Source organism: Lipotes vexillifer, unplaced genomic scaffold, assembly GCF_000442215.2.
Source record: "Lipotes vexillifer unplaced genomic scaffold, Lipotes_vexillifer_v1.1 scaffold440, whole genome shotgun sequence".
NCBI lineage: Eukaryota > Metazoa > Chordata > Mammalia > Artiodactyla > Lipotidae > Lipotes > Lipotes vexillifer.
This window is the reverse complement of record NW_006778543.1, coordinates 1,022,500-1,037,936: the sequence shown is the minus strand read 5'-3', so window position 1 is coordinate 1,037,936 and position 15,437 is coordinate 1,022,500. Positions and strand designations below refer to the sequence as shown.

The window sequence follows — 15,437 nt, the reverse complement described above, 5'->3', positions numbered from 1 at the left end:
CCTACAGCCAACACACCATTACATTCTCTGTGTTCCAATTCATTTAATAACTTGTCTTGAAAAGAAAATACTGGAATAATCCAGATATAAAGTTATTTGGGCCAATGGAGGTTCACATTCTCTGTAGAGGAAAAGTTAAGAATTACATGGAGAGACTAAGAGGTAAAGTGCATTAGGTTGATTAGGAGGAGAGAGTTAGTTTCCTTTATAGGCTCAGCGGCCATGGCTCACGGGCCTAGCTGCTTCGTGGCATGTGGGATCTTCCCGGACCTTGGCACGAACCCGTGTCCCCTGCATCAGCAGGCGGACTCTCAACCACTGTGCCACCAGGGAAGCCCTCCTGTATACCTTTTAATACTGACTGTATTAGTTCTCTATTGCTGCTGTAACAAATTATAACAAAGCCAGTGCTTAAAACAAGAGAGAATTTTTCTTCCCAACTGATCCCTATGTGTTGCAGGAAGTAGTTGGAAGTATGGTCATTAACTCCAAGTGTTTTAAAACTATTTGACCATATGCAAAGAGTCAAGTTCCATTGCTTTCCAAACAAGGGAGCCTCACTTTGAAGGGCGTGCTGTTTCTTGCATCTGACTTTTACAGCCTTAAATTCCAAACGTTAGACACTAGCACTCCTTAAACACTTTATCATATTTAGACTTCCTTGCTCTACTGATGAATGACCCTTTCTGCACCAACACTGCCATTTCTTCAGGATTACCATGTTTATCTAGTAATGTCACTTTGCACACTTTATATATATTGTGCACTTATTTCAGAGGTTAACATATTTTTTCTGCAAAAGGCCAGATAATAAATATTCCAGGCATTGTGGGCTATACGGTATCTATCACAACTACTCAACTTTGCCATTGCAGTGTGAAATAAGCCACAGACAATATGTAAATAGATCAGAATGGCTGTGTTCCAATAAAACTTTATTTATAAAAGCAGGCAATGGGCCAGATTTGGCCCATGAGTGGTAGTTTGCCAACCCCTGACATACTTTATAAGAATTAGCAGAAATCAAAAATAAAAGTGCAGATCCCAGACTTCCCTGGTGACCTACTGGTTAGGATTCTGGGCTTTCACTGCGGTGGCCCGGGTTCAATCCCTGGCCGGGGAAGATGCCACAAGCTGTGAAGTGTGGCCAAAAAAAGAAAAAAAAAAATAATGCAGTTCCCAGTAATACAAATAGTAGATTTCAAAAACTAAGTTCAATTAAAACAAAGCTAGAAATCATTAGAAATGCTTAAAAATACACACCAGAGGGGCTTCCCTGGTGGTGCAGTGGTTGAGAGTCCGCCTGCTGATGCAGGGGACACGGGTTTGTGCCCTGGTCCAGGAAGATCCCACATGCCGCAGAGTGGCTGGACCCGTGAGCCATGGCCGCTGAGCCTGCGCATCCAGAGCCTGTGCTCTGCAACGGGAGAGGCCACAACAGTGAGATGCCTGCATACTGAAAAAAAAAAAACACACCAGAAGCCTCTGTCAGGCCTTTAGTAACCTTTATACTGTGTACTCAGTTTTTAAAAAAGGAGCAAAAATGAGGACCTTGCGACAAGCTTAGCCAAGGATGTCTACCAGCCCACTGGCAAGATTTGGCTCAGAAACTGGATGTGTTGTTTAACATTTAAAAACTTTTATTTTTAATTTTCTTCCAAAAGTAATAAGAACCTATGTATAAATAGATTTTTCTCCTCAAGTTCCAGTCGAAGCCAAACAGTAATAGTTTCTCTGTTCATCCAAATGTTAGGTTTAGCCAACTTCCTTTTCTAGTTCAACATAGCAGTTCTTATGATAAATCCATATTTTCCCATAAGCCAGAGAAATGTAGACTCTTTCATTCATGTCATATTGAGAATGGGAAGCTTGTGTTTTTGTTTTGTGTGACTAGCATCCTCTGCTAAGAGGTAGTAAAGGGCAAGTAGAGAGAGAATGCTACTCTTAAGATCGTGTCCTTCAGTTCTCGCTGATTTCAGATGAGTGGAGAGTTTGTAGTGTTAAATTACTCATTCTTCTAGCTAAGTGAAGGGTGACTTCTTAATATACATCTTCTCCCGAAGAAACAGAGCATTTTGTTTGGGGTCAGAGAGTGTCATGCACCAGTATGTGAACTTGGATGAATCTCTTAGCTTCTCCTTGTATCCCTTATATATAAAATTGGGATAGCAATGTATTTTTGTGAATATTAAATAAGCTTTTGAGATCATCCATGAGATGAAGTAAAAGAGGAGGGGAACAAACATTTTTTGGCCACACCTATCATAATGCGTTATATCCGGTATCTTCTTTAACATTTTCACTTATCCTGTGCAGAAAGTATTGCTGTCACCTTTTCTAAAGATAAGGCATTGGAAGAAACAATCACTTGCTCAAGCTTATTCATCTAATAAGTGACAGGACTGGGAATCAAAGAAATGTCCAAACCCTATTAAAAAGAATGTTTGTTTCCTTCCCCAGACTCTGTGTCCTAAAGTGGGAAAGAAAGGCCAGGCATAAAAGTGGGTAATAAGTGCTAACTTTTCTGTTAAGCATTAAATTTTCTTTTGTGACAAACTAATTTATATATTATATAGTAAAAATCTTCTTACGAAAATATTTCTTTAGAAATTCTGGATCATTGCTGTAGAGTTCCAAAAATATGTTTTGAAGTTTGAATGACTTACACAAAAAGTAATATAGACCAACCTATTTTGTGAACTATCGGGAAAGATTAAATATGCTGGGATGATTCATGACCATGTGCTGTGTGTCTTTCTGAAAGGTATAAATCAGCTACATGTGAAGAATGAATTCAAGTTTATAAAGCAGTTATCTTTTATTATTATTTTTTATTTTGGTCCTTTACAGTCTCTTTCTCAAAATGTTTTTAAATGAAGATCTTATTACTATAATATGTCTGTAATGACCTTAAATTATCATATCATAAAAGGTACTCAATTAATAAAGTGAAAAACCTAAAGGCATAAAACAGATCCCACTAGAGTAGATTACAAAAGCTTTCGTATTCCAAGTACAAAAATTCATCCTCATAGCATAATAAAAACATTTTACAAGGTTGGCTTCAATTATTAAGTTGGACTAAGGTATTAAATGCTAACCCTAAGTCATAGTTCTTTGTCACAGGATCAGTACTACTTGGCAAATGCTTATCTCCTGAGTAAGAAACAAATGCTTTTGGGTTTGTGTTATTTTGCAGACTGATCAACTCACTAATGCAGTAGTAGAAAGAACATGAAGTCTTGCATATTGTGATTACATTACTTTGGCTTTTCAACTTAACAGTGGAAGTTTAAAAGTTTCAAAATTAAAAAATTTTTTGTTTTTCCTTTTCAGTGGCTCCACCCACAAGGTTAAGATATAATGTATTATCTCATGATAGTATCCAGATTTCATGGAAGGCTCCGAGAGGGAAATTTGGTGGATACAGACTTCTTGTGACTCCAGCTGCAGGTAAAAACACTCAACTGTATTTTTTAGAGTATTAGGAATTTTTTGCACACAGGGACCTAAAAATGTATTGTGCTAAGTGCTGCTTTAAGCTCATTTGAAAGATTTTGATTTTATTTAAACTTTGGAGCTTGAAATCTTACCCTCTACTCAAGAAAATAATGTTCCCCAAATTTAAAGAATAACTATTGGACTCCCCATAATTTTCCTCAGGCAAACTTTTCAGACTATCACGAATCCTCACTACCTCTGTTTCAACATGTATCAGTTCTTTTGGTCTATTGACAATTAAAAATCACCTCCAAAGTTTTAGCCTAGCCACAGCAATCAGAAGAAAAAGAAATAAAAGTAATCCAAATTGGGAAACAAGAAGTAAAGCTGTCACTGTTTGCAGATGACATGATACTATACATAGAGAATCCTAAAGATGCTACCAGAAAACTACTAGAGCTAATCAATGAATTTGGTGACGTAGCAGGATACAAAAGTAATGCACAGAAATCTCTTGCATTCCTGTACACTCACTAATGATGAAATATCTGAAAGAGAAATTAAGGAAACACTCCCATTTATCACTGCAACAAAAAGAATAAAATAACCTAGGAATAAACCTACCTAAGGAGACAAAAGACCTGTATGCAAAAATTATAAGACACTAATGAAAGAAACTAAAGATGTTACAAACAGATGGACAGATATACCATGTTCTTGGATTGGAAGAATCAACATTGTGAAAATGACTATACTACCCAAAGCAATCTACAGATTCAATGCAATCCCTATCAAATTACCAATGGCATGTTTTACAGAACTAGAACAAAAAAATCTTAAAGTTTATATGGAGACCCAAAAGACCCCAAATAGCCAAAGCAGTCTTTTTTTTTTTAACGTCTTTATTGGAGTATCATTGCTTTACAATGGTGTGTTAGTTTCTGCTTTATAACAAAGTGAATCAGTTATACATATACATATGTTCCCATATCTCTTCCCTTTTGTGTCTGCCTCCCTTTCCCACCCCCCTAGGGGGTCACAAAGCACCGAGCTGATCTCCCTGTGCTATGCGGCTGTTTCCCACTAGCTATCTATTTTATATTTGGTAGTGTATGTATGTCCATGCCACTCTCTCACTTTGTCACAGCTTACCCTTCCCCCTCCCCATATCCTCAAGTCCAGTCTCCAGTAGGTCTGTGCTTTATTCCCATCTTGCCCCTAGGTTCTTCATGACCTTTTTTTTCCCCTTAGATTCCATATATATGTGTTAGCATACGGATTTTGTTTTTCTCTTTCTGACTTACTTCACCCTGTATGACAGACTCTAGGTCCATCCACCTCACTACAAATAACTCAATTTCGTTTCTTTTTATGGCTGAGTAATATTCCATTGTATATATGTGCCACATCTTCTTTATCCATCCATCTGTCGATGGACACTTAGGTTGCTTCCATATCCTGGCTATTGTAAGTAGAGCTGCATGGTACATGACTCTTTTTGAGTTATGGTTTTCTCAGGGTATATGCCCAGAAGTGGGATTGCTGGGTCGTTTGGTAGTTCTATTTGTAGTTTTTCAAGGAACCTCCATACCGTTCTCCATAGTGGCTGTATCAATTTACATTCCCACCAACAGTGCAAGAGGGTTCCCTTTTCTCCACATCCTCTCCAGCATTTATTGTTTGTAGATTTTTTGATGATGGCCATTCTGACCGGTATGAGATGATATCTCATTGTAGTTTTGATTTCCATTTCTCTAATGATTAATGTTGTTGGGCATCCTTTCATGTGTTTGTTGGCAGTCTGTATATCTTCTTTGGAGAAATGTCTATTTAGGTCTTCTGCCCATTTTTGGATTGGGTTGTTTGTTTTTTTGATATTGAGCTGCATGAGCTGCATGTATATTTTGGAGATTAATCCTTTGTCAGTTGCTACATTTGCAAATATTTTCTCCCATTCTGAGGGTTGTCTTTTGGTCTTGTTTATGTTTTCCTTTGCTGTGCAAAAGCTTTCAAGCTTCATCAGGTCCCATTTGTATATTTTTGTTTTTATTTCCATTACTCTAGGAGGTGGGTCAAAAAGGATCTTGCTGTGATTTATGTCAGAGAATGTTCTGCCTATGTTTTCCTCTAAGAGTTTTATGGTTTCTGGCCTTATATTTAGGCCTTTAATCCATTTTGAGTTTATTTTTGTGTATGATGTTAGGGAGTGTTCTAATTTCATTCTTTTACATGTAGCTTTCCAGTTGTCCCAGTACCACTTATTGAAGAGGCTGTCTTTTCTCCATTCTATATTCTTGCCTCCTTTATAAAAGATAAGGTGACCATATGCACCTGGGTTTATCTCTGGGCTTTCTCTCCTGTTCCATTGATCTATATTTGTTTTTGTGGCAGTACCATACTGTCTTGATTACTGTAGCTTTGTAGTATAGTCTGAAGTCAGGGAGCCTGATTCCTCCAGCTCCGTTTTTCCTTTTCAAGAATGCTGTGGCTCTGCAGGGTCTTTTGCATTTCCATACAAATTGTGAAATTTTTTGTTCTAGTTCTGTGAAAAATGCCAGTGGTAGTTTGATAGGGATTGCATTGAATGTGTAGATTGCTTTGGGTAGTAGAGTCATTCTCACAATATTGATTCTTTCAATCCAAGAACATGGTATATCTCTCCATCTATTTGTATAATCTTTCATTTCTTTCATCAGTGTCTTATAATTTTCTGCATGCACGTCTTTTGTCTCCTACGTAGGTTTATTCCTAGATATTTCATTCTTTGTGTTGCAGTGGTAAATGGGAATGTTTTCTAAATTTCACTTTCAGATTTTTCACCATTAGTGTATAGGTATGCTAGAGATTTCCATGCATTAATTTTGTATCCTGCTACTTTACCATATTCATTGATTAGCTCTAGTAGTTTTCTGGTAGCATCTTTAGGATTCTCTGTGTATAGTATCATGTCATCTGCAAACAGTGACAGCTTTACTTCTTTTCCTTTGTGGATTCCTTTTATTTCTTTTTCTTCTCTGATTGCTGTGGCAAAAAATTCCAAAACTATGTTGAATAATAGTGGTGAGTTTGGGCAACCTTGTCTTGTTCCTAATCTTAGTGGAAATGGTTTCAGGTTTTCACCATTGAGGACGATGTTTGCTGTGGGTTTGTCATATATGGCCTTTATTATGTGGAGGAAAGTTCCCTCTATGCCTACTTTCTGCAGGGTTTTTATCATAAATGGGTGTTGAATTTTGTCGAAAGCTTTTTCTGCATCTACTGAGATGATCATATGGTTTCTCTCCTTTAATTTCTTAATATGGTTTCTCTTGAAGAATTCCTGCATTCCTGGGGTAAACCCCACTTGATCATGGTGTATGTGCTGTTGGATTCTGTTTGCTAGTATTTTGTTGAGGATTTTTGCATCTGTGTTCACCAGTGATGTTGGCCTGTAGTTTTCTTTCTTTGTGACATCTTTGTCGGGTTTTGTTATCAGGGTGATGTTGGGTGGCCTCGTAGAATGAGTTTGGAAGTGTTCCTCCCTCTGCTATATTTTGGAAGAGTTTGAGAAGTAAGAGTGTTAGCATTTCTCTAAATGTTTGATAGAATTCGCCTGTGAAGTCATCTGATCCTGGGCTGTTGTTTGTTGGAAGATTTTTTTGTTGTTGTTAACATTTTTATTGGAGTATAATTGCTTTACAGCATTGTGTTAGTTTCTGCTGAATAACAGTGCATCAGCTATATGTGTATATATATATATATATATATATATATATATCCCCATATCCCCTCCTTTTTGCATCTCCCTCGCACCCTCCCTCTCCCACCTCTCTAGGTGGTCACAAAGCCCCAAGCTGATCTCCCTGTGCTATTTTTAATCACAGTTTCAATTTCAGTGCTTGTGATTGGTCTGTTCATATTTTCTGTTTCTTCCTGGTTCAGTCTCAGAAGCTTGTGCATTTGTAAGAATTTGTCCATTTCTTCCAAGTTGTCCATATTATTGGCATATAGTTGCTTGTAGTAATCTCTCATGATCCTTTGTATTTCTGCAGTGTCAGTTGTTACTTCTCCTTTTTCATTTCTAATTCTGTTGATTTGAGTCTTTTCCTTTTTTTTCGTGATGAATCTGGCTAATGGTTTATCAATTTTGTTTATCTTCTCAAAGAACCAGCTTTTAGTTTTATTGATCGTTGCTATCATTTCCTTCATTTCTTTTTCATTTATTTCTTATCTGATCTTTATGATTTCTTTGCTTCGGCTCACTTTGGGTTTTTTTTGTTCCTCTTTCTCCAGTTGCTTTAGGTGTATGGTTAGGTTGTTTATTTGAGATGTTTCTTGTTTCTTGAGGTAGGATTGTATTGCTATAAACTTCCCTCCTAGAACTGCTTTTGCTGCATCCCATAGGTTTTGGGTCATCATGTTTTCATTGTCATTTGTTTCCAGGTATTTTTTGATTTCCTCTTTGATTACTTCAGTGATCTCTTGGTTATTAAGTAGTGTATTGTTTAGCCTCCATGTGCTTTTATTTTTTTACCGATTTTTTCCTGTAACTGATATCTAGTCTCATAGCAGTGTGGTCAGAAAAGATACTTGATATGATTTCAATTTTCTTAAATGTACCAAGGCTTGATTTATGACCCAAGATATGATCTATCATGGAGAATGATCCATGAGCACTTGAGAAGAATGTGTATTCTGTTGTTTTTGGATAGAATGTCCTATAAATATCAATTAAGTCCATCTTGTTTAATGTATCATTTAAAGCTTGTGTTTCCTTATTTATTTTCATTTTGGGTGATCTGTCCATTGGTGAAAGTGGGGTGTTAAAGTCCCCTACTATGATTGTGTTATTGTTGATTTCCCCTTTTATGGCTGTTAGTATTTGCCTTATGTATTGAGGTGCTCCTGTGTTGGGTGCATAAATATTTACAATTTTTATATCTTCTTCTTGGATCGATCCCTTGATCATTATGTAGTGTCCTTCTTTGTCTCTTGTAATAGTCTTTATTTTAAAGTCTATTTTTTCTGATATGAGAATTGCTACTCCAGGTTTCTTTTGATTTACATTTGCATGGAATATCTTTTTCCATCCCCTCACTTTCAGTCTGTATGTGTCCCTAGGTCTGAAGTGGGTCTCTTGAAGACAGTATATATATGGGTCTTGTTTTTGTATCCATTCAGCCAGTCTGTGTCTTTTGGTTGGAGCATTTAATCCATTTACATTTGAGGTAATTATCGATATATATGTTCCTATTCCCATTTTCTTAATTGTTTTGGGTTTTTTATTGTAGGTCTTTTCCTTTTCTTGTGTTTCCTGCCTAGAGAAGTTCCTTTAGTATTTGTTGTAAAGCTGGTTTGGTGGTGCTGAATTCCCTTAGCTTTTGCTTATGTGTAAAGGTTTTAATTTCTCCATCAAATCTGAATGAGATCCTTGCTGGGTAGAGTAGTCTTGGTTGTAGGTTTTTCTCCTTCATCACTTTAAATATTTATTTTTATTTTTATTTTTTGCGGTACATGGGCCTCTCACTGTTGTGGCCTCTCCCGTTGCGAAGCACAGGCTCCGGATGCGCAGGCTCAGTGGCCATGGCTCACAGGCCCAGCCGCTCCACGGCATGTGGGATCTTCCCAGACCAGGGCACGAACCCATGTCCCCTGCATCGGCAGGCGGACTCTCAAACACTGCGCCACCAGGGAAGCCCTCACACCAGTCAGAATGGCCATCATCAAAAAATCTATAAACAGTAAATGCTGGAGAAGGTGTGGAGAAAAGGGAACCCTCTTGCACTGTTGGTGGGAATGTAAATTGATACAGCCACTATGGAGAACAGTATGGAGGTTCCTCAAAAAACTAAAAATAGAACTACCATACAACCCAGCAATCCCACTACTGGGCATATACCCTGAGAAAACCATAATTCAAAAAGAGTCATGTACCACATGTTCTTTGCAGCTGTATTTACAATAGCCGGGACATGGAAGCAACCTAAGTGTCCATCGACAGATGAATGGATAAAGAAGATGTGGCACATATATACAATAGAATGTTACTCAGCCATAAAAAGAAACAAAATTGAGTTATTTGTAGTGAGGTGGATGGACCTAGAGTCTGTCATACAGGGTGAAGTAAGTCAGAGAGAGAAAAACAAATACCGTATGCTAACACATATATATGGAATCTAAAAAAAAAAAAGGTCATCAAGAGCCTAGCAGGACAGGAATAAAGATGCAGACCTACTAGAGAATGGACTTGAGGACACGGGGAGGCAGAAGGGTAAGCTGGGACGAAGTGAGAGAGTGGCATGGACATATATACACTACCAAATGTAAAACCGATAGCTAGTGGGAAGCAGTTGCATAGCACAGGGAGATCAGCTCGGTGCTTTGTGACCACCTAGAGGGGTGGGATAGAGAGGGTGGGAGGGAGGGAGACACAGGAGGGAAGAGACATGGGGATACATGTATATGTATAGCTGATTCACTTCATTATAAAGCAGAAACTAACACACCATTGTAAAGCAATTATACTCCAATAAAGATGTTAAAAAGAAAAGCAACAGTGTTATGATGAAAGGTATTTGCAAATGTGTTTTTATCTAATTTAGACAACTGTTTGTCTAATGCAAAGAGTATAACTGAAAGTGAGAATGAAAAGTGTACTAAAATTAGTATTATGTAATAGCATTATACATATTTTTGAATGTCTTCACCTTTAAAATCTTGATTTCTGGTTAATAAAATTTCTTAATGTACACAGTTAAGCCACTTCTTAGAACTGATTTATCTTTCTGTTTTATTATAGGTGGAAAAACCAATCAATTGAATCTCCAGAACACTGCAACTAAAGCGATTATTCAAGGTCTTATGCCAGACCAGAATTACACAGTTCAAATTATTGCATACAATAAAGACAAAGAAAGCAAGCCAGCCCAAGGTCAATTCAGAAGTATGTATTTACAGATCATAAAGTACTGCCATGGGACTCTATCCCAGCTCTGAGTTTGAGTCTGTGGTAAATATTGTATCGATAACAGGTTAAAATCCTAGATTGTTTAGATTTGAAAAGATCTTAAAAGACATTTATTATAATCTTCTGTGAGTTCCTTTTATCTCTAATATTCTCTGTCCCTTCCTTTACCCATTTCATGGTGCTCCTACTTATCCTTTAAAAAGGTTTTAGTTCTTAAATGCTCTCCCTGACACTGTCCACTGAGCCTTATGCAGACCTCTCATGTACCCAGCACATAATAGCTGCTCAATAAATACTTTCAGGATTCTGTGAAGGCAGGTGCTCTCTCTGCCCCTGTAATGGTCTAGGAAGAGAATGGATGGGAGTGTCTTCATATTTGAGCCAGTTCTCAAATAGTAAGTTGGGCAAATACTTGACATACAGAGACATTCTAAGCAGGAGAGAAAGCTCTGAGGCAGCCCCATCCACGTCTGTGCTGTTCCATTAGAAAGCTTTTCCTTATGTTGAATTTAAAAGTTGTCCACAAAGACCCTGATTCTTTTGCCTTTCAGGAAATATTCATTCATTCACTCATTCTTTTTTTTTTCACTTAACAAGTGTATATTGCATGGCTACTAAGTGTGAGGCCCTGTACTAGGCCCTGGGAACATGACAAATCCCTGCCCCCATGGACCTTATATTCTAGTGACCAGAGACTATAGCAACTCCCTCTTCCTGGAGGTGACCTATCTAATTAGAGGGCAGAGTTTTGTGTATCAGGAATACAAACAGAAGAGGTCTGTCCTGATTAACTTTCTGTGTTACTTCATTGTTAAGGTAGGCTCTTTAAAAAACCCAACTCATTATTAAGGACAATTTTAAACATAACTTAAAAAATCAGCAGATTCATAAAATAAACCCCTAAATATCCATCAGTTGCTTCAACAATTAACCATTCATGGTCACTCTTGTTTCATTTATACCCCCATACTCCCCTCTCTCATATTATTTTGAAGTAAATCCTACACATCATTTCAAAAAGCAATAGCTTTTTAAAGGGTTAATCCACAAATCGGGAGGCTGTGGGTTCTAGAACTCTGTATACAGCAATGTTCTATCTGGATTTTTCCATCCCTCCCTTCCTTTTTTTTTTTTTTTTTTTTTTTTTTTGCGGTACGCGGGCCTCTCACTGGTGTGGCCTGTCCCGTTGCGGAGCACAGGCTCCAGACGTGCAGGCTCAGCGGCCACAGCTCACGGGCCCAGCCGCTCCGCAGCATGTGGGATCTTCCCGGACCGGGGCACGAACCCATGTCCCCTCCCTTCGTTTTTATCTTTCTCTTCTAGGTAATGTTTTACGAGGCACATTTTGTGATTTTTCTTAAATTAAAAAAAAAAAACTTTGTTAACCCGCTACCTCTTGAAACTTCTGAACAAAGAAACATTTGGTGAATCCACCTGTCAGCAGGACATACAGATGTTTTAAATGCTACATTCTTTTGAGATTCACAGTGTCTGGAAGCTCTGGGAAAGGGTTTTATGTTATTTTCAATATAAATCAGCCTTCTGTCTCATTTTATTGGCACTGTGCTTCAGTTTCTGGCCTCTGACATTCCTACATGAGTAAAGGAAATAACTTTCCTTAAAGTTTGTGAGAAGCAGTAAAAAGGACAAGGAGAAACAATTCATTTCACTTTAGTCTTATGCTTTTGTGCGACTGATTACTGCAAATATTCCACTGACTAGCAGCATAAGAATCACAGGTAGCCTTAAAACTTTGCCAAGTGCTATTTACTCAAAACATTTCAAAGGAAATGCATTTGTTTTCAGTTTGCTTAGCTCTGCTGACATAATCTTAGTGAAACAGTCCAACTTGTTAGTTAGATAAATTATATGGACGCATATATATTTTTTAGCTATGTTATTTTTATTGGCAGGATAGAGGTCTTAGTTCTTCCCAAATAACAATTTATAAGAATGAAATTAAAGTAACTTTGTTTGGATGGTTTCCTTTTCCATTTTGCATTTCAGTTATGTTTTTGCTCCCTGTGAGATGGAGCTAAAGCCTGTTCTCCCCTCCCTGGAAACCTTTCATGCTTGGATCCAGGAAAATAATGATCTAGACAAATCCTGTGGATATAGGTTTGCAGTTAGCGTGGGATTTGAATTTTTCAAAAGTCCGTCTTCTACACAGGGAAACATAAGGAACAATCTTTGGATTTTGAAGACAGAAAGGCATGTCTGAACTGTTATGATTCCAAATCTGGTGTGTGTATTTAACCAAGCAACTTAACTTCTAGCCTCAGTTTCCTTATGGGCAAATGGGATGATGGTTTGTGCCTATTATTGTGTGGATTAACTCACGTCAGCACACAGTAGGGGCATGGTTGCTTTTGTTGTTATGATTAATACCACTTTACTCTTGACAGTCTGTTTTCTAATTGATTTTGCCTCTTGCGTGAGGACAGAAGCTTGGCGTGACCCGTGTTACATCTTGTATGTGACCTAGTGTCCCAATTCAAAGTGACTGTTTCTTTTTTGTTTGTTTGTTTGTTTGTTTTTCTTGTTCATCCGTAGAATGGATTTTGACCCTATTTTGGCAAACTTTATTTTTGGCCACAATTTTTCTCTTTGGAACTATATTTTGCTAATCTCTGCCTGCAAAATCTTGCTGATTTTTTAGAGTTTGGCCCAAATGTCACCTTCCTGGTGAAGTTTCCCAGAGTCTCCACCTCTGCAATTATTCTTTCCCAGATCTATTTCTACTTTTAGCACAACTTTCCTCACACTAGAGTTGCAGACTTATTTTCTTTTACAGAATGAAAGCAATTTGAGGCCATGGTCTATGTGTGTGGGGGGGTTGAACATATAGATTTGGAAATTATCCACGGAAGGGTGAGAATTAAAACTGTGGGATGATAAAATTGTAGGCGGGGTGTACAGGGATGCAAGGCAAATGTAGTTTATGACTGTGTTTCAGGAATGGAAGCAGAAAAATGATCCAAAGAATGAGAATGTAAAGGAGGGGTCAGAGGAATATGAGAACACCCAGGATAATGCGTTTTTAAAAACTGAGAAAGAAAAGAAATTAAAGGAAGAGGTGTTCCAAAGTGGCCACGCCTTATAAAGAAGTCAGAAGATGTGGTCTAAAAAATGGATTTAGAAAATGAGAAGATCAGTGGAAATAGCAGGATTAAGGCATCTTGTATTTATTATTATTTTTAATCATGGAATTTATTCTCTAAGTACCAGAAAGCCAAGGAACGTTTCTATAAAGGAATCATAGAACTAGAGCAACCCGGCCTTGGCAGATGGCAAGTCTCAAACCCTTTTAGCAAAGGGGTGGAAGCCAGTAAAAAGAAGTGGAAGAGGAGGAAGAGATGATAAAGACAGGATTCATGGAATAATACCCTAAGAAGGCAAGAAGGGTGGTTCAAAGGAAATCATTGCTTACCCTACAGAGCCAACCCTTCAGTAAGTTAGCAGATTTCCATGAAGTGAATGCAATAATTAAATGAAATATTTTGCCATGGGATCACTTCCTCCTTTTCACAGGGTATTTTATTTGTGCAGATACCACTGCCATTTAGTGATGACTCAGGACAACTTCAGGTGCCAAGCAATAGCAGGGAAGCTGCTGTGGAGTGAAAAGTAAAGCTATTGGAGTACATAGGAATGAATGTATTAAAGGACCGAGGGTCATTCTGGGTCCCTGGATATTTCATAAGGAAAGTAATAAAGAAATACTACTATTTATTAGTAGGGAAACTTTTTTTTTAAGTTTAAAAGGAAATTATTATGGAGTTCCCTATCTTCTATGGCAGATAGACCAACTCCAAATGAGTATATTCATGGCTAAGATCTTTCTAGAACAGGGGCCAGCTCACAGGCCTTCCAGAAATCTGAAGACGTGGCTTGAATCCTGTGCCAACACTTTCTGGTTTTATGAGATAAGTCTTAGCTCCTTAGCCTGTTGGTCCTTCATTCCCTCATGTCTGAAATGGGGCTAATTTTGTGATTTTATAACAATTATGAAGGATTAAATTTATTTGATACATCTGCCCATAGTGAATAACTCTACCAAAGTAATTCTGTGATTTCCACACATTCCCATGACAAAATTGAAAAAAATAGCAGCTCCAATCTTCTGAAATGAGATTCTACCATGGAGCTAATTTCTACTTAAAACTTTCAATACTTGCAAGGGTTTTAGTAAAAATTCATTGAATATTTTCTTTTAGACTTTAACCTAACATGTTGCTGTATTTTTACTTTTTTTTCCAGTTAAAGATTTAGAAAAAAGAAAGGAACCAAAACCCAGAGTCAAGGTTTTGGACAAAGGAAATGAGAATAAACCATCTGTACCAGAAGAAGGTCAGATTTTTTTTTTTTTATTTGCTTATTTGGGGGATTGAGTTGTCTTAAGAACACAGGCAATACATACATCCTTGGCCTTTGGTCCCATCAGAGGAGTACAGATCTAATATGAAAATCTCCCTCAGCCCCACCTCATTCCCTCCTTCCATCCTCACACATAGTAACTGTCAACACTTCCCTCTCCCTTACTTTTCCATATTTAATATATCACTGAGTTCTAGTGAGTTTATTTTCTATTGAAATAATGACAGAATCTGTTCATTTCTTTCCATGTCTATTGCCAATACTGCGCTAAGCTCCCGTTTCTTTCCTGGTGTGCAGTATTATTTAGCAAGATCTCAATTTGTTCTCTGCCCTGAAGTTAGAGTGATCTTTGCAAAACAAATCTGACTCTATGCTCCATGTACCACCCCTCCGACCCCCGCACATCTTAAAACCCCTTCAATGGCTGTCCACTGCTCTTAGGATGGAGGCCAGATCCTTATCAAGACTTTCAAGGCCCCCCCATAGTCTTGTGACCCTACCAACCTTTCTTCCTTCTTCATCTCGCTGTTTAATTTTAAAACTTTACGAACACATTGCAAAAACTACATACTTCTAAAAATGTAATTGCAGGGTTAAAGGATATGCAAATTTTACAATTTTGATAGTCTACCAAACTGACACAATTTTTTCAATGATTTATTCTTAAAACGTA

General features: G+C 37.7%; 1 protein-coding gene across 1 annotated transcript in view; it reads left to right on the top strand.

Moving 5' to 3' along the window:
* COL14A1 (collagen type XIV alpha 1 chain) overlaps nucleotides 1-15,437 on the top strand; it is a 231,472-nt gene that overhangs the window by 6,936 nt on the left and 209,099 nt on the right. Inside the window, exons 2-4 of the mRNA XM_007451664.1 lie at nucleotides 3,337-3,453; nucleotides 10,220-10,363; nucleotides 14,648-14,737. Coding sequence (XP_007451726.1) covers nucleotides 3,337-3,453; nucleotides 10,220-10,363; nucleotides 14,648-14,737 — 351 coding nt within the window. The remainder of the gene's footprint in view (nucleotides 1-3,336; nucleotides 3,454-10,219; nucleotides 10,364-14,647; nucleotides 14,738-15,437) is intronic.